The 23,377-nt window shown below is 41.0% G+C and overlaps 1 protein-coding gene across 5 annotated transcripts in view; it reads right to left on the bottom strand.

The window, feature by feature from the left end:
• Positions 1 to 23,377, bottom strand: part of Hs6st2 (heparan sulfate 6-O-sulfotransferase 2) — a 276,205-nt gene that overhangs the window by 47,163 nt on the left and 205,665 nt on the right. For 3 of the 5 annotated variants that reach the window (XM_048450335.3, XM_048450339.3, XM_048450340.3), the window contains exon 3: positions 23,305 to 23,337. The exons of the other annotated variants lie outside the window; for them this stretch is intronic. In XM_048450335.3, coding sequence (XP_048306292.1) covers positions 23,305 to 23,337 — 33 coding nt within the window. The remainder of the gene's footprint in view (positions 1 to 23,304; positions 23,338 to 23,377) is intronic. 5 annotated transcript variants of the gene reach the window in all.

Genomic DNA, 23,377 nt, shown 5'->3' with positions numbered 1-23,377 from the left:
ATAGAAGATAGTGAAAGATAATATCCTCTTTTCTCTTTATTCTATCTACCTATCTTCTCTTTATTCTATTTATCAATCAATGAATCAATCACTTACATAGAGACTTTATAAAAAGTGAACTTGATCGGGTCTAATTTCCATTCAGGAAACTTCAGATAGCACTAGCGATATCACATATAAAGATGGCAGTAGTGACTAAGCTTAGCTAATGTGGTAGAAGCATAATTTTTGATTATCCAATCTGATCCTAAGGAAACCAGTGAAAAACTCTGGTCTCTTTAAAGAAGCATAAGCTAGAACATAAACAGTCTTCTTATTGCAAAGCAGGCAGGATTGCATCCATTTGGCTACTTTGCATTTATGGGTTTGAGGCATTTCTTGGTAGGCTCTACTGTCTGTATCCTGCCCCCAAGACCATGTCTGTATCTTCTGGGTCCATCTGGTAGGGGGCCAGGGAGACACAGTTGAAAGCTACAGAGAAATGCACTCCTGATTTCCTTAGGTCCTCTTTCCAGCTCTTTGTTCAGGGCTCCTGGGATACTCTCTTGTCCAGTGATAGCTGTTATCATCATCTGCTTCCATTATCTGCAATTCTCCATCTATGCCTCCCATCAACTTCCCCCAAAAAGCTTTCCCTCTGGGCAAGGTAGTGGCTCAGTAAATGAACTGCAAATCCAACAATTTGATGTACTTTGCAGTCTCAGAGCCCACTTTTCTCTTTCTTATCCATGGGTTACTGAGGAAGAGTGGAAGGAAAGTTCTTCCTCTGGAAGCATACTTACCTATAATCAAAAAGGACCCATAAGAGGGCTCCAGTGCAAACAAAGAGGCTCCCTCTTCTAGACTTTAACAAATTAAAACCCATATTAATTAATTCTTCAGCCCTTTAATTGCTCCTGGATTAAATATGTTGTGGCTATTTTTCATTCCTGCCCTGGTTGTCACAAGTTCAATAATTCACTTAGGGAATTCTGGCATCATGTATTTGGCCCTGCCTGTCTATGGAGTCAAAAGGAGTAACTCATTAGTAAGTAAGAAGCATTAATTAGACTTGGGTAAATTTACACTTGCGAATGATGCTAGCTTAGTTCCAGATTGCTGGAAGGAAACTCATGCTCAGGGTTGCTTGGCAAATGTAGAGTCGATGTAGGCAATGTGATAAAGTCTCAAAACAGATCCTCAGCAAGCCACCAGAGCCTACACTATTTCCAATGCATGCGGTTCCTCTCAAAGGTGTCACCTAGAAAGACTAGATGAAAATTCCAGGGGTACCAATGTATCCACATTTCTAGGGCTCCTCCCTGGTACCTGTCTTTATGGGCAGTTACAAGAAACACGAGAAGAATCATTTGTGACGGTGTAGTGACACCTTATTGTTGGCCTCAACCATAGGGCCAAGCTTGATCATCCAATTGCAACACCATAATTATCTTCTGATGAAATATGACTGATTCTAAAACTCCAGTCTACCTTCAAAGCTGTGCAGAGTCGTGACAGCATGCTCTAACTGTCAAATGTATTACCGATGCAGAAACATGTTGAAAAAGTCAGCACTTTCTTCCATCTATCATTTCTGCTGTGTCAAAAATAAGTCTGTTGGATTCTTTTGTTTATTATTGTGCTTTGGTATCATTCCACCTTTGACTAGAAATGAATCCCAATATCTGTATCACAGCTTAATAATTTCTGCATTTTCTTATGCACACAGGAGAGAACCATATACCATGTTGAAATATCCCCTTCCCGCCTATGATCTTTCATTGACTTCTCTAATGGGAATGGTTCTGATGACAGGTGAGGAAATGGATTCATAGGTCAGTATCCTCAAAGGCCCATTAAGTATGGTGCTATTTGATAGCCGCATTAACTGTCTTAACCAGTGCCAGACAACAACCAAGGAAATGCAGAAGTTGAAAAACTAATACAGAATCTTAGGCAGCTGAATGCAAATGCAAATCACTATCCTCACTAATTAAAACTTTGGCCCTTTGATTGCTCCTGGATTAAGTTCACAGAGGTGATTTTTCATTCCTGCCTAGGTTGACACAAGCCCAATAATTCAATCCGGCATTCTGACGTCACTTGCTTGGTTCTGATTGGCCACAGAGTCAAAAAAAAAAGGGATCTCATTAGGGAGTGAGTGATATTAATTAGACTTCTGTAAATAACACCTATATATGATATGAGTTTCTGATTTCACCCAGATTGTTGAGAGGGCCATATTGAGAATTGGGAAATTGTGGTTATCGGTAGAAGCCAAGGCAGCAGTCCTTCAGCTGAGTGGAATGCTTCAATTCGCACAAACGAAATGTGAACTAAACAATGCAGTCCTGACAGCTGGCCCGGTGCTCATGGACTGCAAGTGGCAGAGTATATTAACATGAGTTGTTTTTTAATTAAAATGTGGTGGTGGCTCTTGTTTTATACTCATTACCGCCAAATAGGATTTATGATACAAATTCACAATGCTGATCTACTATTGTTTCGATAACAATACCCTTATCACTTACTAGGGATAAAATGCTACTGATACAAAGATCTAGTGTATACAGCCTATTCTCAAAGATATTACAGAACTGAAATAGTGAATTCAAATGACAGCTCATGCTGGTGAGGATGTGAAGTAAGGGATGGCACTCATCCATTGCTTGTGGGAGTGCAAACTTGTACAGCCACTATAGAAATTGGTTTGAGTGTTCCTCAGGAAGATGGGAATAGATCTACTTCAAGATCCAGCTACCCACTCTTAGGCATATACCCAAAGGATGCTTCATCCTACAGCAGAGAAACTTGTTCAACCATGTTCACTGCAGCTTTATCCATAATAGCCAGAAACTGAAAACTACCTAGATGCCCCTTAACATTTGAATGGATAAAGAAAATGTGACACATTTACACAATGAAGTATTATTCAGTTGTCAAAAAATGAAATCTACAGGTAAATGTACAGAATTGAAAAAAAAAATCATCCTGAGTGAGGTATCCCAAACCCAGAAAGACAAATATGGTGTGTGTTCACATACATATTGATACTAGCTATAATTCAATTATAACCAAGATATAAGGTAAAAGAAAGGGGTGGAGGGATAGACTCTGCTAGGAAAAAGAAATCGTTATGGATGGATGGAAGAGGAAGGACTGGAACAAGAGGATCAAGAGGGGAGAAGGAAAGAAGTGTGAGATCAAAGCCAGAATGGGCACCTTAATGAAAACTTGTCTCTCAAAATTAAAAGACTCATAATGTAGCTTAGTGGTAGAATACTTGCCTGGCATGAATGAGGCCCTAGGTTTGATCCCCGGTACTACAAAACAACAAACACCCCCCCGCAAAAAAAATCTCCAGTCTCATTGCCTTCAGGGGTGCTTGGATTAATGGTAGTCATCCTTAATGAATGAATGAATGAATGAATAGATAGATAGATAGATAGATAGATAGATAGATAGATAGATAGATAGATAAATGAATCTGCACCTAGAAGCAGGATAACCATTCTATTCTGGCCTCTTGAAGGACACTCTTCTAATCTTGAGTGAGGGGGAGGCAATGGGTATGATGTTCTACAGATCGATCCTTCTCTGAATGAATTTCATCATAAGTGACACTCCTTTGGGATAAGAAATGGCTGACTAGAAATCATTCAAGGTTATTAGATAAATGATAGTTTCTAAAGTGTTCAGGAGCAACATTTGGAATTTCAACTAGTGGCTAGACATAGAAGCACAGTTAGAACTGCATTGTCTGGAAACGGTGTGGATGTTAAGACACGAGGGGACACTTCTAATACTATTCGTATAAATCTTCAATCCAGTGACCAGAACCATCGGCAGCTAGCTCTCTTCTGATTTCAGAGCCTTGTGAAGTACAAATTTCAGGTGGTTTTGATTACTTTAGTAACGAAGACAAGCCAGAGGATCTGGGGCTAGGGAAGACCTTTCTCCTAAAATCCACAAAGCCAACAGCAAAAGAGCTGTTAAAAACCCATCACAAACATAACATAATGGAAGTGTATGGATGGGAGTCTGAAACTATTGATTCAAAATACAAGAAACTAATGGGAAAATTGCCATCTCTAATATTCATTAAAGTGTCCTAGTTCACAGAAGCAGTGATGGAAATCCGAGACGGAAAGGCCTGTGGCCCTTATAGCTAGCAGGAGAAATCTCCACTAGGCATAGGATTCATTTTTATCTCTTAGATCTAAGCTACAGTTGATACAGGGACTCAGTTAAAGAAGTAGAAAGCAGAAAACTGCCTGAACTGCATAGGCTTCAGTGACAGTTTATCAATGCAAAATATGTCTTCAGACTGCATGGGAAACAATTTGCAGGCTCAACATATTCAAGTGCAAAAAATGACCTTCCTGACCTTCCAAGGCTGATTCTTAGCCTCTTCATTTATCTCCTGCTGTCTATCCCAAGCCAGAACCAACCCTCTTTCAACCTCAGTAAGTGAGGAGGTCCAGGGAGAAGTTTTAGATGAGCATGTAAATTCCTGCTTCGATTTCATTATTCAAAAATGCCCTTGGGAAACCCAGCTTTGATAGGGCATTATGGTGAGAGACACACAATGAATAATTGGCTCAAATTGATACATATAATAGCCTGCCCCACAACCAACTCAATATCAAAGCTGTTGGTATAGAGGCATTAAGAAAATAAAATCTACAACTCATTTTTAAGTCAAATTGCTGATTTAACCATTCAGCTTTAACTGCAGCTAATCGATTCAAAATACACCTTACAACAGCCTTCAGACCCCAAATTGCTTGCTTTTACTTAGATGAAGCAGATTGTTATAAAGGGCAAATACCAAATTTTCCCCTTAATATCCCTGAGAAATACTGGGAAAGTTAATATTACACTTTAGAACACTTAAACATTTGACACATCTTTATAGAACATAATTAGACTGTAAGCTAAGATTGTGCATTTTTAACTCAGTTGCAAAAAAATAATGGTGGCTAAAAAGAGCAAGTCAGTGAACTGAGTCACAGTGACCCAGAGTGTTGGGGTGGCTCAATACCCCTGTAGGGAAGAGCTGGGCCCCGGAGGAAGCAATTGAAATCTTCTATGTCAGGAAGCTGCTTCGATTGAAAGCTGAAGTTGACAACATAGATTTTCTAGAAAGGGCCAGATAGGAAATATTTTCACATTTGAGGACTCTACCGCTGCAGGACAAAAGCACCCACAGACACCGTGTGCATTAATGCATGGCTGTGCTCCAACGGAACTTTATTTACAGGCACACAACTTTGCATGCTATAAAAGTTTCAAGTGTCACAAACTAGTGTTCGGTGGCTTTTATTGACTCATTTGAAAATATGCAAATTGCTCTTAGTTTATAGATCCTAACGAAACCAAAGAAAACCCATGCAATGGGGCTGACGGTGTGCAGTGAATTAGATTGATCCCAGGCCACAATTGTTGACCTGTAATATAAACCCTAAGTTGGCAATGTGCCTAAGAAATGAGAAGTCTTGAGTTTCTTGAGGCACACTCACTCCTAAGCCGCCAACAGCGGCCGCTCTGTGAGCTCTAGGGTCATTATATACTCAAGTAGCAGTTGTTTGTCCCAGAGAATTTTGGGTTTGGCGGGGGTGGGGTGGTTTGCACAGATACTTTGCTTTTTTGTTAGTTCTTCATATAGAAGTTTCTTCCTTACCTACATCCCGTTCTCTTCCTTCTTCTAGCAGTCTCTCAGACTATAGTTTTTTTTCTATACATTATTTTTTTTTTGTAATTTAAGAGACTGTCAGCATCTGTTCCTGACCTAGAATCTTGCATTTGGGTGTCTTCAAGAACTGCACATTACACCTTAAATCTATTCTGATCCTGAAGTAGTCTTATATGGAGAATATGTTCATTTTTATTGACAAAATTTTAAGGAAGTAAGAAAGAAGATAAAACCTTCCTCACTTCTATTTCTACAAAAAGGGAATCCATACTCGACTATGTCTTCCACACAATGGCATTTCAAATGCCACCAGTACTACTAGCAGCAACAGTGGAAGGGCTATTCAAGATGCTGTGGTGAGGGCCTGGGTGTATCTCAGTGGTGCAACATGTCTTTTGCATGAAGGTTTGAGTTATTTCCCCAGAACTACGCTATGGCGAAAACAGCTATACTAACTCTTAAAGCGGCATGAATGTGTACTTCTGAACATGGTAGTGGAGTCACTCCATAGCGACAGGTGACAAACTGGTTTTTGTCTGTTGAGACAAAAACACCTGGGCTGCAAATGGAACTATACCTCTGCTTCTGTTCTTGTCTAGCTGAGAAAAAAGGGGAAGAAATGGATTTCTGTGAGCCTTGCCTTTGTGTTTGAATACATCCTTCAGGAACCTTCCAGGTTATAATGTTCATATGTTTTGAGTAATCCATCATAACAAAAGAAGACAATGAAACTTTCTGAGTAGTTGCTAGGTGCTACCTCATAACATCAAACAGTTGATGAGGAAATACCTCAAGCTGTTCTCACCTGTCTCCAAGTATAATGGGAGCAAGGTAGATGTGGTCATAATATGACTGCCCTAGTGATATTAAAGTCTCAGCAACATAAAATTTAGAACAAATTTAGAATGGATGGTTATTTACTAGATATGTCAAAAGGTACATTGCTGTTCCAGACAAGAAAGTCAATAAACAATACAGTTTCCTTAGGGAAATATATATATAGACAGTGGCGTTTGGACTAGTTAGTAAAACCCTGTGGGACCAAGGCTACATCAAAAGGCAAACATCTCCTGAGGACTTTCTCTTAACTTTCTATCATCAACTCTAGCTAAAGTAAACCCCTTCACCTTCACTGGACACATTTTAATAAGTTGCACATTTTTAATGATTTCCTACTCCCTAGGTGTCTTGTCGTAGTCTAACAAGGTAGAACACACGTAATCCAGATGTAAGGGAAATGGAGACACTGCAGCTGGCAGGAATTGCTCTCTGGCTTGTGCAAGGCTCAAAAGTACTGGCTAAAACCCACCAGGGAAAAGAACAACAGGAAAAACATCTGTTTTCAAGTTCCTTGCCTGGGGTGGGGGAAGCCAGTTGTTTATAGAACAATTTATGGTTGCAATTTCAGTGGTTGATTGCTTGATTCATTCATCCAGTTCCTAATCACAGATCAAACACAGGTTCCAATAATGAAATAATTTTAGGCATGATTACAAACAGTCTCCTACTGAGGGCTTTTGCTTAGAAACAAGGAGTTTTTCCCCCACCCCCAACACACACACACACATACACACACACACACACACACACACACACACACACACACACACACTCCCTCACCTCCCCTGTTACTCAGTGAGGCAGCCATCAGAAGGAGCAATGGGATTGTAGCTCATCCACCCCTGGGGATGGGGTAGAGCACTGTCCACTCATTCTCACTATCATCTCTTCCCTTTGTGCGGGCAGAGTGGTTGGCTATGAGCAGAACAGGGCAATGAATACCAAAGGAAACACCTTTCCCCTTCTCTGATCTTCAACAGAGCCAATATTTTCTTCTATCTTTGACAACAAACCCGATAATTATCTCTTTGATGCATCACATTAGGTAGCTCATTATTGGCTTCCAAATCAAGTCTCCATCTCCTCATGGCTTCTTAGGGACTCCGTGAGGTAGCTCAGCCTTACCTATCTCCTAAGTACCATGCCAGCAGCACTATGGTCTCCCATACTTGTTCTTGCCTCTGGAAACTGACAAAGCTGCTTCCTCTAAGTGGATCACACTTCCCCATCTTCTGCCAGGACAAACTCTCACTTTTCTTTGAAAACCTGCAGTTGCCTCTTTTTTTTGTGGCTAGTCCTCTTTACAGCCCCAGGCAACATCGGTTCCTTTCAATTGACTCCATTTTGTTCAGTCTGGATTATATCACATAAAAAGCACAGCATCCATCTGCACTTTTAGCTCTCTATTCCATCCCCTGCGAGCTGTGGGGTGTTTTGGAAGGTCTGTGCATCACGTTTCACCTTCCCATGCACTCCTCTCCCATGATGCCCAGTTTCATCACTACGTGGCAAGACTGAGCCCGACTGGTCTCTTAGTTAAGTATATACTTATATAAGAGTCATAGAATAGGGGGAAAAAAACCTCTTTTTGTAGGCTGTGTGTAACTGTTTATTCTGCATGGTGCGGCTACCTATCTCAGGAGTTACACTAATGAGGATCTTACACGATGAACGTAGACATCTGACACATGGGCTAGCATCTTCAGATTGTAGCCAGTGTTGAAAAGATACATATCACAGTCCCTTTCGGGAAGTGGGGAGCTTAAAATATATTACTGGACAGTTGCAGGGAGAGCTACTTTAAAAACCATGTTGGCTACGGTTATAGAGTCCTGCGAAGACTTCCCAGCAATTGGCTTAGGAGCCCACATTGCAGAAGTGACCTTTACACAATTCTTGGACATCAAAAGAAAGCAGAATTTACCACTGAGGTGAATAGGTTGTAGAATAATTAGCTACAAAGAAGGCCAACCTCTTCTGTAGCTGGTGGCTAGGGTAAGATTGCAGAGGGCAGAGCCTTAAAGAAGGAACAGTGCCATGCCTGCATATACTCTCCAATGAAAGTGAGGAGGGGAAATAAAGGGTAAACCAAGTGACATGATGGGGAGCTCACATTACTTGTGTTTTTCACTAGTGAGTGCTAACTGTCTGAATCACCTGTTAAATAGCTCATCCTAAAGTCATTAAGAGTTTTGCATGACATCATAAATATTTTGTGAATTTAAATAACACTTCCAATGTCTAAAAGGGGGAATTTTAAAAGAAAAGTGGGGCACTTAATAAACAGACCAGCAGACACTCGTGATCATCCTATCTCCCTAAGAGAAAGAAGTTGGCTTCATTTAACCTGGCCTTCTAACCTGCACATAGTACAAGCCTTCAAACTGCCTGTGTAGCAGTGTAACATATACCAGCACTCAAGAAATGAATCGGAAAAGAAATCAGAGATCCTTGGAAAAACACTGAGATATCAATCACAATGTATTTTTATGAAATCAAAAGTTTAAAAACAAGATACTTGTTCTCTTATGTAAGCAGGACTACCTACTGAGTGCCAAGCAGAGGGAGGGATGACACATGGTCCATGAGGCATCAGTACCAGACTCAGGAAACACAGACAGTAAGGGAGAGAGACAATTAGAAAAACAACCTGAATCTGCTTGGGCCACCGGACTGCAACTTCTCCCTTAAAAGTCAGCAGTGACCTCCCACTATCCAGGTCCAGTGGCTTTTATTTTAAAAAGCAGTGTGGTTGGTTATAGCAGAATAGGGCATTTATTGAGAAATACACTGGATATCTTGAGCAAGAGTTTTCGAGGATAAAGAGAATAAAGTACAAGGTCCTGGTGTTGCAGAAGTCCTGGTAATTTAAGGGGAAAAAACCCCAAAGAAGCAGATAGCAATTAACAGAGAGAGCACAAATGTCAGCATGCAGAGACTAAGAGAGTGGGGAGTGCTCAGCTCTAAATGGGATATCTAGCCCACACACCCCTGCCCCGAAGGCTGAGGGACCTGTGTGGAAGAGAGGAAGGAACGATCGGGAGAGCCAGAACTGGTAGATGACTGCCTACAAAGAAACAGTTTCTAGACACAAAAGGCAAGATAAACACATGCGCTCACAGCCGCTGGGAGAGTACACATAAGGCTTGCACAAACTCAGGACAGACCTAATCCCAGCATGGAGGACAGGGAGTGAGCATGAAGCCCCATCCCTAGCTGAGGACCTAAATCATTTGATTGCTGTTGAGAGAGGGAGAGACAAGTTTCCTCAATGGTGTAACACCTAGGATAGCATCATGGACTCATCACTGAGGTGACTAGGTACATGAAACACTGCAGGGCCAGGGGTTACACTTGTAATGTTCAGGGTAAGCCCATGGCCAGGGGTAGTTGCCTAACACACTGGACTTAATGGGGGTGGGGTTGGATTAGTAACGTGGGTAGGGTACAGGTGGTTATGGAGGACTTGGGAGGTTGAATGTTGAAAATAGATTGCAAGGAACTATAAAAGGATTAAAAACACTGCATAAAAGGAGAAAAGGTGACATGGACATGGGGCTGAGTAAAAGTCAGAAGTCAGAGAGGGGGTGGGAACAGGAGGCAGACTATGTAGACCCTTGTAGCATTGTAGCTCGAATGTGGTAAGGAGGAACTGGGAGCAGGCCAATGGCATGCCATGCAATGAATTGACACTTTAAAGGGTCCATACTGAGGGGAAACTAGGTGGACAGAAGAGATGAAGGAGGGTGTGGCTCACATTTGTAATCACAGGACCTGGCAGGCGGAGGCAGGGGAACTCCCCCAAGTTCCAGGCCAGACTAGATTATATAGCAAGACTTTGTCAGAAAACATTAACAAATTAGACTGTAGAAGATCAATTGTAGACCAGAAAAACTAGCTAGTACGTTTATAGAAACCCATGTAAGAAATTAAAACACATGCTCTTGGCAAGAGTCAGCCAGATTCCTAAGACAAAATGAAGGAGAAAGTAGATTGACTTTGCTAACAGCATGGCTCTGTGGCCTAAGAGACAAAAACTAGCAGGAACGGGACTATGTCCACTTGAGCAACTGGAAGGTCAGAGTTGTCTTTTACTAAGGTGAGAAATACTTTCCGACATCTGAGTTCTAGTGAGAAGCCCAGGATAGCAAGGAAACTTGCCAGTGGAACTGATGAATGCGATGTTGGTTAATAGCAGTCTGGAGAGATTGAAGATGAGAGCCTGGAGACGTACATGAGCACAAAAACTTTCAACATCCTCTATTACCCCTTGAGTGCAACCATCCCCAAATGTCGACAGGCAGGCAGCCTGTGCCTCAGCTAACATTCTCCTTATAGTCTTTCCACACCATGCTCATCCTGGCCTTTGTTTGTAGCATCTTTGATCTTCAAAAGCAGGGGTTCCATGTAAAGAGGAATTATAGTAATGGACATAGTGCAGATTCTGTTACACTAATGACATATCGTTTACTGGAGGAGTTCATTTGCAGTGGTATTGGTCTTCATATACTCTTCCTACACCTGCTAACATTGAAATGTAAAAATCTGTATATATGCTTAATGGTATCTCAGAGACGACAGCGAGACCAATGCCTAACCACTTCTTGGAGAGGCAGAGCTCCTTCCTATCAGTTATATGCCCTCAGATGAAACTGGTGGGATGTTTTTGGTGCATTGTTTTGGGGGAGAGATATGATAAAATGTAGCAATCAAATCAAAAAATTCATAGTATTTTCTTTCTTGCAATGCCAAATTAAGGCAAACCAGACCCTAAAAATTGATGTGAAAAGCTGCAGCATTTTGCCTCCCTCACTGAGTACATCATTAGCTTCTTACTGAAGTGATTCTCTGGCTGGAACATCAGCTTTTACTAATTATTGTCAGCAGTTCTATGACTCTGTAAATGAGATTAACACAAGTTTAAAAGTGCTAAACTAACTATCAAAACCAGGAATCACATTCTGCTTTAAATTATTCACAGAGCTTTAAGAGCAGGTATCCAGATAGAAACTGCATGAGGATGAACATGGGGGTCATCGGCTTTCCTACACTCTCAAGTGTTCAAACAGCAGGTCCTCTGTATTTTCCTCTTGAAATGGGGGGGGGATCCTACTGGAGGGCAGAATCCAGTATAATAATCATAGGTACAAAGCTTGGCAAATGACTTCTTCCTTCTCCCACTGGGCAACAACGATCACTTGTAGATCTTCACTCGCCCATGCTTCTGAGCCTATGAAGCAAGGAGAGGTAACCAGGCCAACTCGAAGACCTTTCCACCATCCCCTAGGAACTACGGTGGCTGCCCGAGAGTGTCAAGCAGCCAATTGCCATGGCAATCCTGAAAGTGATGAGATAGTTCTGTGCATCTAGCTGCAGCACTTTAAGGTTCACCGGTGCACACGGTTTTCATCTTGTCCTGTTATTTTCTATGAAACTGGCCTACGCACATACACAGCTTCCATCTAAATGTGAAGCTGTCTGCGCATGCTTTCTCTCTATTAATCTTTTTGGACTCTGTGGATATTATTTCCCTCTATGCGGCACTCACAAGAAGAACGAAGGGATCTGTAAATTCTCTTGTCATTTTCTAACATATCTCCTCATTTTACAGATGGATGAACTGAAACCTGGAGACAAGTGACCTAACAAAGGTCTCCCTGGATTTAAGACAAGAGTTGGACTATAATCCAATTGGCTGATTTTCAATTATTGGTCTTTGTCCATGCCTTGCTGCGGCCTCTTGGTATTTTGTCTGTCCCCTTTTATCTTCATTCCTACAGTTTCTCATGTACATACTTCTTAGCCTGGTACAATAGGTTGATCACAAGTGATCATACCTTATAACAAAAAACTTAGTAGAGCTTCATTATTTTACTGCATTGCCTCAGATTCAAGCCTTGGTCACGTTGTGATCAAATATCTTTTTGCTAAAAGTATCACAAAAAGTATCTTTATTACTCCACAGATGTTACTTTCTCCTCTAGATTAGAAAATATCTCAGGGATAGTTTCTTAATTGAGTTTTTATGATACCTCTTCTACTCTCTGGCTGAGCCTGACCGTAGGGTATTTGAAATGCTGCACATATTTTCCCATGGCAAATCATGAATCCAATTTTAATTTAATCCATAGCTTCCAATGTAACTTGTTGACAGGGAGAAAGGATACTGCTTACTTTCTCGTCCTAATTTCCGGATGCAGCACTATACTCCAGTACATGGTATACTCGACTTAAAGAGTCACCCAAAGAGAGAACACTCTGTGGGAGATTGCCATTCCTGTAGAATATGGCTCGCTACTTCCTGCTTGCTTTGTATTTATGTGAGAAGGGAAATGACAGTATCAGCTGTGATATATATCCTTTTCAGTGTGTCATCTGGTTTAGATTATAAGCTCCCAAAAGGCTACCTTAATTCTCTGTTCAGAGCCTATTAAGAATCTTAAGGCTAACAGGTAATGAATCTTCTCTATTGTTCCAGCAATAGACCTCATGCTTCACAAAGGGAAAAGAAAGGAAGTTAAGGCTGGCTCCTCAAGACAGTTCGGCAAACGAGAACAATTCTGGTCTAGTCCGGTGCGGCATTCAAAATGCACTTCCTATAACCGCTGTGTACCTGGAAGTTAAATCCCTTTTCTCATTGCCTTTAAAAAGTGGCAAATGTATGGAACTGTGTACATATGTGAACTGTTCCAAAACTGCAAGGTAAGCTAAGTGTGAGGGAAAGATCATGAGAGTAATGGTTCCAGTGGTAACTACAGCAAATCACTGACTGGTTGCTTCTCTGGTGACTTCAGACTCAATCTCAGATTAACACAGTGCTTCTGAAGCAGGAAGGATGTGCCTTCATATTAGGAGACACATATTGGAGTCTACCACAATACTGGCCTTCTCTTCCAAGATCAACTATAAGTTAAATAACAACAGCATTATCGCTCTGTAATTGATCTCTGCCCCTCAGCGATTGGCACAGTTCTTGGGAAAGGAAGTAGCTGCTCAAGAAAACACCTGTTGGTCATGTCATTACTTCCAAAATCAAGGTGCTAAAATCATAATAAGATAGAATGAAATTTCTAACATTGACTTCTTCTTACCATCTAAAACCAACTTTACTAACTGTATTTTACTGAGGATAGTTCTAGAACAAATGGAATCACTAAAAGAAAGTGTTAGAGACCATTTACAATAGCCAGAAAAGAGAATGCAATGAACTTGGGGTTCTCCTACCATTCACCCTATCCTTGCTTATAACAATCTTTCCTTGACTTGATATGAAAGGCTATATTAACATTCGACAGATTTACTTGCTATAAAACAGCATAAATGAAAATTTACTTCATTATATTAACAAAGTAAAAAAGACAATATACTAAACTGTCCGAATAAAATTTTACATGTTAATTAACAGCTATACTGCATGGTTTGAAACATCTCTATGCTGATTTTACATATCAACATAATACTTGAAGCACATTTGTCAATAATGACAATAGTTGGCCAGAAGCAGAAAGAAAGGAAGGAGACAGTGCTTTTGGCAGTTATGGCCATCTACAAGGACAATACTGCCAGAGTCATCTGGTAGCGGTTGAAAATATGAAAGTAGGGACTGGAGAGATGGGTCAGCAGTTAAGAGCGCTTCCTGTGCCTCCAGGTGCTGGGAGTTCAAGTTCCAGCACCCAAGCTTTGTGGCTCGTAACTACCTATAACTCCAGCTCCAGAAAATCCAATGCCCCCTGCTGGCTAAATGCAGGCACCTGCATATACATAGCAGGCACACACATGCATGTGCAACCCCCCCACACACACAGAGAATAAAAATAAATCTTAAAAATAGAGAGGTGCAAAAATTTTAAAAAGATAGAGAAAGAGCAGAGAGCTTTACCCCAGGGCTGGTGTCACATGTGGGATGGGTTTCAGCCCTGGATTTTCCCATACAGCTCTCATGATTGTAGAAGCTCACTAGAAAGGAGAATTTTAAGCTCATTTTGTGTGTGTCTTTTCTTAAGATTCGCAAATTGTGGAGATGTTGAAAGCTGTATTGATTCAAGCAAGTTCACTCAAGAAAAGATCATCAGGGCAAAACCCATTACTGCTGAGTCTTGTTGTACCCTCCACTGTTGTGATGAGTATAGCATCTAGACAGATTTTGGCACCCTGCCACCTTTTTTGGGGGGGCACCAACAAAGGATGCTGACATGGTTGAGGAAGAACCCAAAATCTTCACAGTCAGAATTTATTTGTTAATAGAATATTTTATTTTTCAAATTAATTTCTGTTATGTTTATACTTTTATTTACTCTCTAATATAGTTTTATGTTCTTTTTTGAATGCACAATAATAAAAATAATCTTATACCTTCTGGTGTAGATGGGTCTTCTTTCTATGTGTTGCTTTCATTGGTTAATTAATAAAGAAACTGCTTGGCCTGATAGGTCAGAACATAGGTGGGTGGAGTAGACAGAACAGAATGCCGGGAGAAAGAAAGCAGAGTCAGGCAGATGCCATGGCTCTCCTCTCCGAGATGGACGTGGGTTAGAATCTTCCCGGTAAGCCACGACCTCGTGGTGATATACAGATTATTAGAAGTGGGTTAATTAATATGTGAGAGTTGGCCAATAGGGGGCTAGAGACAATGGGCCAGGCAGTGTTTAAATGAATACAGTTTCCATGTAATTATTTCGGGTGTAAACTAGTCAGGGAGCCGGGATCCCAGCGGGAACACAGCCCGCTGCTCCCTTTTACTACAACCTTCAAAAAATATAGAGGTGCATGTCACTAGTTTTTCTAGTGTATGTGGCACTAAAAATATATAATCCTCAGTCAGAGTGTTGGGTAACCACCAAGTTGTAGAGCCCTCCTTGGTTTTCCCACATCTCCTGAAAGTTAGCATCTGTTTCTCTTCAGTCTCAGAGGCTGAAAAGCAGGACCATCCCGAGTCATCCAGCTTTCATTGCGCTCTTCAATTACAAATGCAATTCTCAGGTATTCAAAGTAAACCATAGTTTACATAGGCAGAATGTAAAATCAGCTCTAAGAGTATTATTTTACTTCCAAGTATTTTATGAGCACCGCAAAGGAGACACTGAAGCTGCTCATATAGAAAGTAGTAAATGAGGCTTAAGCTTCCTGGTCCACAGCTTTGTATGGCATTCCACGAGTGGGGAGTACTGAATTACATGGCTCTTCAGTAATATATCCTGTGGTTTTTCAGAGAAACTTAAACTACCCAAACCCTCTAACTCTATTTCATTTTCTTATAAGATCCTAGAATCTAAGAAAATTACACCTTATTATTTTTTGAGACTGTTTATTTCATCCTTTGTGAATTTCTCAAATCTTCTATGTTTATGTAACCAGAAACTAATTCCCATTATTTCTAAGATGTTATCAAATCAAAAGGACATCACAGGGACTATATTCTCCTGCACAGATTCAAAAGCAGCGTATTGCTTAAAATGTGTTTCTAGTCAGAAAATGGTTCCTACTTAGAGAAATATACATTGTTTATTTCTTTCCTCTACTTTTTATTCCTTTCAATACATTATCTATGACATTGTCAAATCAAGTCATATGAAAAATGTGAGGAAGACTACGTATAATCTCTTCATATACACTCATATGCCTTTATGTTTTAATATAAAAACAATGAGCAAAGGCCATGTAAAGACACATTTATGCCAGTTTAATATGAATGGCATTCCACATCTGCACATGTAGAACAATCTTCTTTTAGGTCTCCTGACAAATGAACAAGTGTTTCCAGAAAAGAAAAGGTAAACTGTGCCCTATGGGTGGGAGATATCAAGTTGGAAAGCATAGAAATTCCAAGAAAAAAGAACAAAGTGCTCCTAACTGCCTTATGAATGGTATTTAGTACCCATATCACTTGAACCAGGAAAGTCCAAAAGGTTTTCAAACCACACGAGGTCTTGAAGAAGTCCTCTAACAAAATCAGTGTCTAATTGATGCTGAAGGATGGGCTATCTAGAAAAGAACAGTGAGCCAATGGAAAGGATGAAACAGGAAGCCCATGGTGATACATTTTTGTGGGCAGAGGGGTCTAGGTATGATTTTAAGATTATAGAAGAGCCATTTATAAAATAGGAAATACTTCAAATTCAGAAAGGGAACAAAATTACCCTAGTCATTTCTAACTTGTGAGTTCATCTTCTCCACTTTATTTATGTACAATATCTCCTGTGCTATGTGACACACACACACACACACACACACACACACACACACACACACACCATGTATACAAACACCAAAGGCAATCAAACAAGCAAGCACAGCAAGCAGATATAATTAACTACATGTCGGAGTACAAGACAGGATTCACTTGAGCTGCGTGTCTTCCCAGTGTCTAATTAATTGCATGAACATAGATAAGTTATTATCCTAAGGCTTCAGGGAAGTCAGAGATGGCAAGTTTCTACCTCTCACCTGAGGATCTAACTGAACTCGGATTGCATACCAAGAGAGGTGACACAAAGATTGCTACATGAATCCTGAGAGGCCTTCCAAGGTTAACATGCCTCTCTTGGCACCTAAATCACTGACCTGCAATACCTATACTAAATCATTTGGGTGCCCACTCCCGATTCAGTCCTTTCTTTCATTCGTGTTTGGTTCTTTTTGAAGCTTCCCCATGGGCAAGCTGGGAAGATATTGGATTTCCGATACTCGCATTAAAGAAGCTAACAATTGCATTTGTGGATCTGAATTGTCACCCTCGCTGGCAGAAGGTAGAACCAGAAGCAGTGCTTTAACTTCCTGTGACATTTACAAGAACTGTAAAGCTGGCTTTTGCAAGAAAATGTATGTTTAATCTAAGTAGTTCTGATACACCAGGAAACTGGCCCCTACATATCCACTTTACAAAATTAAACAGAATGCTGGGAAGAGATTTTGGCCCCCATCTCTGAAAACAACGAATTGTACCACTTTGGAGCTAGAAAGACCCTGTGGGGTCATGAGATTTGAACGTGAGTTTTATTCATGAAGAAATGGGCTGGAGGGAAGAAGCAGGGTGGCTAAAGTTATGACAAATAAACTCGCAGTTAGTGTTTTCCAGTTCCCAACGGGGGCTCTTCCCACTACAGAAACAGGCAAAGCCAAGGTTAGGCTTAGCCCCACATGCTGCTATCTCAGCCCTTGGCAGGTGAAGGGAGGAGAAGCCTTCGGTTTGAGAAGGCAGCCTGGGCTACAGAACAAGATCCTGACACAAACAGAAGCAGCTAAAGTCATATGCTTTTTAACTTTTAATGCGTCTGTCTTTCTTTTAACAGGTAGCATGCCTTGAGTAACAAGAATACTCAAAGTGATAAAAGGAAATACCCCTAAAAGACTAGAAGGACCATTCATATTCTATAATACGCAAAGGAGGGATATGGTCCAATTCTAATGATAAAGAGGACAAGGAAAGTGCGGAGCAGATGTGTGGCAAGGCTCTGTGCTAGACTGTAATAAGGACAATGCTGCTAATGGTAGAGTGGGCAGAAAGAGCCAATGAGAATTGGGATCGAAGTCAGAAAAGCAGGAGGAGGAGGCAATGAAAGGGACCAACGTGCAAAGCCCACAAAAGCAAGGAGCAAAGTTCACCTCAAATCCAATTGCAGTTTCCTTCATGGCATTGGCCACTCTCTAGAACTAGCATATCCGTACGCTACAGCTTTAATTGCCTCGGACACGTGCTTCTGTGCATACCCATATTCCATAAGAAACGCGAGGACAGGGGCAAGCTTGCTTATCTCAGATGATGCAAAGTGCTCAATATAGATCCAGTGAATGAACAAATCTGAGAACGATAGAAGAAGCTAGATGGGGATGATTTCATCTGTGAGGGAAAGTTATTAAAGGCTAAATTCAGGAGTTGGTTTTTAGTGTTCTGACATCCAGTGAGAATAAGATATTGTGTCTGCTCATCAATGTTTCTAAATTCATTGAGGGCAAAGGAAAAAGAACATGAGGAATTCCTCTATAGGGTTACTACGTGAGTTTCTATGGCATGTAATATCTGAAGAGCATAGTAGAATAAACTACAGGCAGGGATTGCGAGATAGACAGAACAGCTCTCGGCTGAAAGACTTCAGTCAGGGACTGAACCTTGGGATCTGAAAAGGGCTACAAAGTGGACTGACGTAGAGAGCTAGGTCAAGAGCACTTGGAAGCGAGACCTGCAAATCCATGGCCATGCAGAGCTCTAAAAGGAAACATGATGTTCAATTGTGAGGGCAAAACTCTCAATCTATTTGGAAGCTAAGCTGGCCTTCATGTACCACATAACACAGGAAGTGCCTTGGGACTGCAGAGTAGGGCCGCCCGTCCAAAAAAAGTGTTATTATTCTCTACCAACGATAGCAGTGCTGAGACCATAGTTTCTGTGGGAGGAGTTTCTTTATAGCCAGGTCTCCTAATGACAGCACACACATTAACCAAGATTTGTCTATCCCTTTGCTCTAATTAAATTCTAGGGTTAGACACAATCATTCATCTGGCCTGAAACACTGACGAGCCCACTTGGAATGTAAAACTCCAAAGCAACTCAATATTTACTAAATTTAAAGGAAGCAATCAATTTGTAACTCGAATTTATGCACATCCTTTGCCCACTTTGGATCTGCCTTATTTCCCTTAAGTTCCTCTGGTCATTAAGACTGTCAGCAAAGTTACGGTCTCAATGTATCTGCAAATAACTAAAGGAAAATGTATCAGGCATCTAAGGCCAGAGAATTTAGAGGTATGGTATTCACAGTCTCAGTTCTCCAGAGATCCTGGCATTTTCCATAAATGTTTACAGAATGAATGAAAAAAATCTTTATACCTCTTGAAAGAATTATTTGCAGCTTGTCATGGTAGTTCATACCGACAAACTCATGAGACTGAGCCTCAACGATCACTCCAAGTTCTGAATTTTCTTGGGGCTACAGAAGTGAGTATTCCAGGCCAGCCTGGGCTATATTTTAAAATCTTGCCTCACAAAAAAAAATACTTTCACAAGCAACATCTCAAACACCCCTGACGCAGCCTATAAGTATGACTATGCACCTATGCACACAAGTACAGTCAAAATACTCATATGGTCATTCTTCCCTTCGACATGTGCATTTTTACAACAAAACACTGAAATAATAACCATTTGCTTCCCAAGAGAGATGATTTTAATTAACATTCCATCCAAACATGCCAATCATCCAGCACCTCAAAAATGAATTCAATTTATATCAGGAAAGCAGTTCCCTTTTCCCCAGAAAGCACACAACTTTTAAGGACCCAGTTGGCATTGACATCTCCAATTCATAAAAACAGAGGTTCTGCTTGCCCATCATGCCTACCCTGAAAGCCTGGTTTGTGTCAATTTGCTAACTTTGACCTCCTTTACTTCTGCTTCGGCTAATATTTCACCCTTGCTCCTTTTTGTCAATTCTTAATACTTCTGAAGCTTCCATCTGCTTTCCTAAGGCGATGACAAAAGCCAGACTATACTTTCAGCCTCCTAGGATATCCTGCCCTGGAGATTCTCAGCAGGCATTTGAAAATTGAAGTTAGCCCAGAGCTCCAGAGTGAGTTTAGGATTGGTGACGTCAGTTTGGGAATCATTAGTGTAGGGGTTAAAGGTGAAACTACGCGAAGAGATGAAATTACCCGAGGAGTCAACATAGCAAGAGAGAAAACGCAAATCAATGATATGAACACAGGAGTTGCAACATTTAAAGGGGTGAAAAGGGAACAAATGTATGTGCCCATTCACTAGTGGATAGAGAGAGAGAGAGAGAGAGAGAGAGAGAGAGAGAGAGAGAGAGAGAGCCAAAGAGAAACAATGAACACTTTGCAGCAAAAGAAGGTATGCTCCGGTGAAGGAATCTTCAGATGCCCAGGATGACTGGAGCTAAGAAACAGCCATCAAATTCTGACAAATGGCGGTCACAAGTAGCTTTTGGGAAAAGTAGTCTTCCCATTGTGGTTCCTGTGGACTGGGTGTGAGACCAGTCAAACATGGATGGAGGCAAGGATCACAAAGCGCCAGAAGATTAACCATTAGTAAAGAATAAGACTGGCACTGGGTACCCCGGCCAATGAAGCTAACAACCACTGTTGCACATTGACTCTTCCTGGGGCGCCGGAACCCACGCATATTATTTCTGGCCATGGCTTCACTTTCTTCCACATCCAATCTCTAAAATGATGCTACATTCTGCATTTGAGAAAACCAGAGCCAACAAAGGCTAAATAAATTACGCAAGGTCATACAGTGAGACCATGTTAGTGCGAGGATGGGACTCGAGTTCTATTTGAAGTTGAAAGTCCCTACTATTAGTCACTGAAGTTAACACCTCCACATTCATGTTAGATAGTTATGCTTGAGGAAAAGGGAGTTGGTACTGATGAAGTATATCTTAGCATCTATCAGGTTCTTTGCACTAAATATCTCCTTTTAGACATACACCATCAACTTTCGGGGTATATTTAGGTAAACCTGATGAGGACATATTCAAATAATTCTATTTTGGGATCTTTGAAAAAGCTCTCAAATCTATGTGACTGCAAACCAACCTGTTAGCATTCGAATATGCTCGCTACAATAGTTCCCAATGGTTTGAATTGGTTATAAAGTGTGGCATCATTGATTAGGTGGTTGTTTTTCAGATTCAGATTAGTAATAATCAAAGGCAGCAGGTAACTGAGGGAAATTTGGCAGCATGCTCTTAAAAAGGTTTCTTCCAGCCTGGAATTTTAACAACTCCTGCATGCAGATTCAGTGACAATAACGTTAAAGACGGGAGACTGGGAGGAGAATGAAGGGCAGCAGCAGAACTGGTTGGCACACCATCCTCCTTTTAGCCCTTAAAATGGCATAAAAAACAAACCCGTGGCTGGTCAAGGCATTGACTGCTAACGCAAATAGAAGCTTGGCAACTCCACACAAAAGGATACACTGGAAATCCAACCAACTAATTTACCTTTGACCCGACAAAGATCTTAGCAGGTTCAATTGGTTGTCAGGGAGAACGAGAGACAAAGTGTAAGTGATTGAGTGACAAAAACTCAAGCAATTAATGTTTTGCTGCCTATAGAAAACCAAATGAGGTTCTGGTCTAAAGCAATTAGTATCACTGCTAATTGTGCATGTGTGTAGCAATAATACTAGGCATTTGGGGTGGCTTGCACTGATTGTTCGCTTCTTCCTCTGGATTACAAAAATCCATTCAGACAGCCAAATAATAGCAAGTGCTTAGGCAAATTGTTAATTATGAAGCAGATAATCATAATCTTGTACATTTATGAAACTGAATATACAATGAGGATTACCAAATGAATTGTTGCTTCATTATTTTGTCAGTGTCTGAAAAAAAAATATGCTAGCCCTGCAAACAGTTTCCATCCATCATCCATTCAGTCCACCAGAATTCAAAAGTGGCCCCGTCAATATTGACCAAAGCTGCTTCTTCCCCATCACACCACCTGCACTCCTCTTGTCTCTCCCACTGAGACTGTGGAAAGTAGCTGACAACTTCTGCCCCAACTGCGCAGCACCACGATAAAAATAAGAGTATGTCTGAATGGTGCTGTCATGTAACTTGTAGAGCGGAGAGGAGGTGAAAACTATCGCCATGTCTGTAGAAGCAATTAGAAGAAAACTAATCCCTGTCTCATTGACCACTCTCCTAATAATCATCCACAAAAGTTTATCCACACGTGAGCAAGTCAAAGCTTATAGTGAGAATGGAACTTGCTCAAAGTCGCTGCTCTCGATAGTAGTACCCTGCAATATTCTTGCCACGAGGACATATGTCCAATCTGAGATCTTTAAAATACCATCCCATCGTAATGTGTGATGAAGTGTTGATGTCTGTCTATACCTTTCATTTCAACGAATTAGAAACTGACTACCGCAACAAACAACTTTCTTCTTCTCAGTTCTTAGATAGGTCTACAAGAACCTGAGATGAATATGGGAGCCAAGCCCCTGAAAATAAACTGGTTATCTCTTTTCATGGGAGCCTGTCCTACCGGAGGAATGCCCAGCTCATCACCTTCCCACTCTGATTGCTTTAGTCTAGGAGAGGTATAGGTAGGTAGGAAGAGAAAACCGAGGCACTGGTAAATAGCTCTAGAGCCAATAAACCTAAAATAAACCAAATACAAAACTGGTGAACATCACAACTTTAGAAGAAAAATGAGGAGTAAATAGAGGATGCCATTAAAAAGGCTTATCATTCTCATGATAAAGAGCTTTAGCCTCTTTAGCACGGGTGACAATATGATCCAGCCCATTGCAACAGTGAGGACCTTTCTGGGGCATTTTCATTGCTCCTTCTTCCCCACAGAAAATAACGTTCTTGTGTTTGGTTAGATTTGTTCTCCCCAGGATTCACATGACCAAGGCCTACTGCCTATGGTTACAAGGTAGAGGAACCTCATAGGCATGTTGGTCCAATTGTTCTGTAGACATGTAACACCATAGGCAATGTTGGTCCGACTGCTCTGTAAACTACCATCAACCCTAGGACAAGTAAGGACTTTGTTGATGGTGGAGATCTTAGCTAGACACTCTTCTGTGTCACGCAGTTTCAGTCTAACTCTTGGGAGTGGAGGGGAAAGCTAAATCTTCGCCCCACTTCCCAGTGGGATCTGCCATTAGACCTGAGACTACATGCCACTTTAAACTCAAACAAGTATCTGTGATAAATTAACTCTCCTGTGTAGCAATTAAACTGGCAAACTATTGCAGTCTATTTATTTTCTAACTTTCTCGGGCTCAGTTAAACTAAAAATACATTGTTACTTACCTAGTTGCATCTAGAATCTGAAAAATCCTCCACCTGTTAAAGGAACAGTAAAACCAGTCGATAGCAAGAGCTT

The sequence above is a fragment of the Myodes glareolus genome, chromosome X (genome assembly GCF_982192425.1).
Source record: "Myodes glareolus chromosome X, mMyoGla1.1, whole genome shotgun sequence".
NCBI lineage: Eukaryota > Metazoa > Chordata > Mammalia > Rodentia > Cricetidae > Myodes > Myodes glareolus.
Note: the sequence above shows the minus strand (reverse complement) of the source record. Positions and strands in the feature narration are given on the sequence as shown.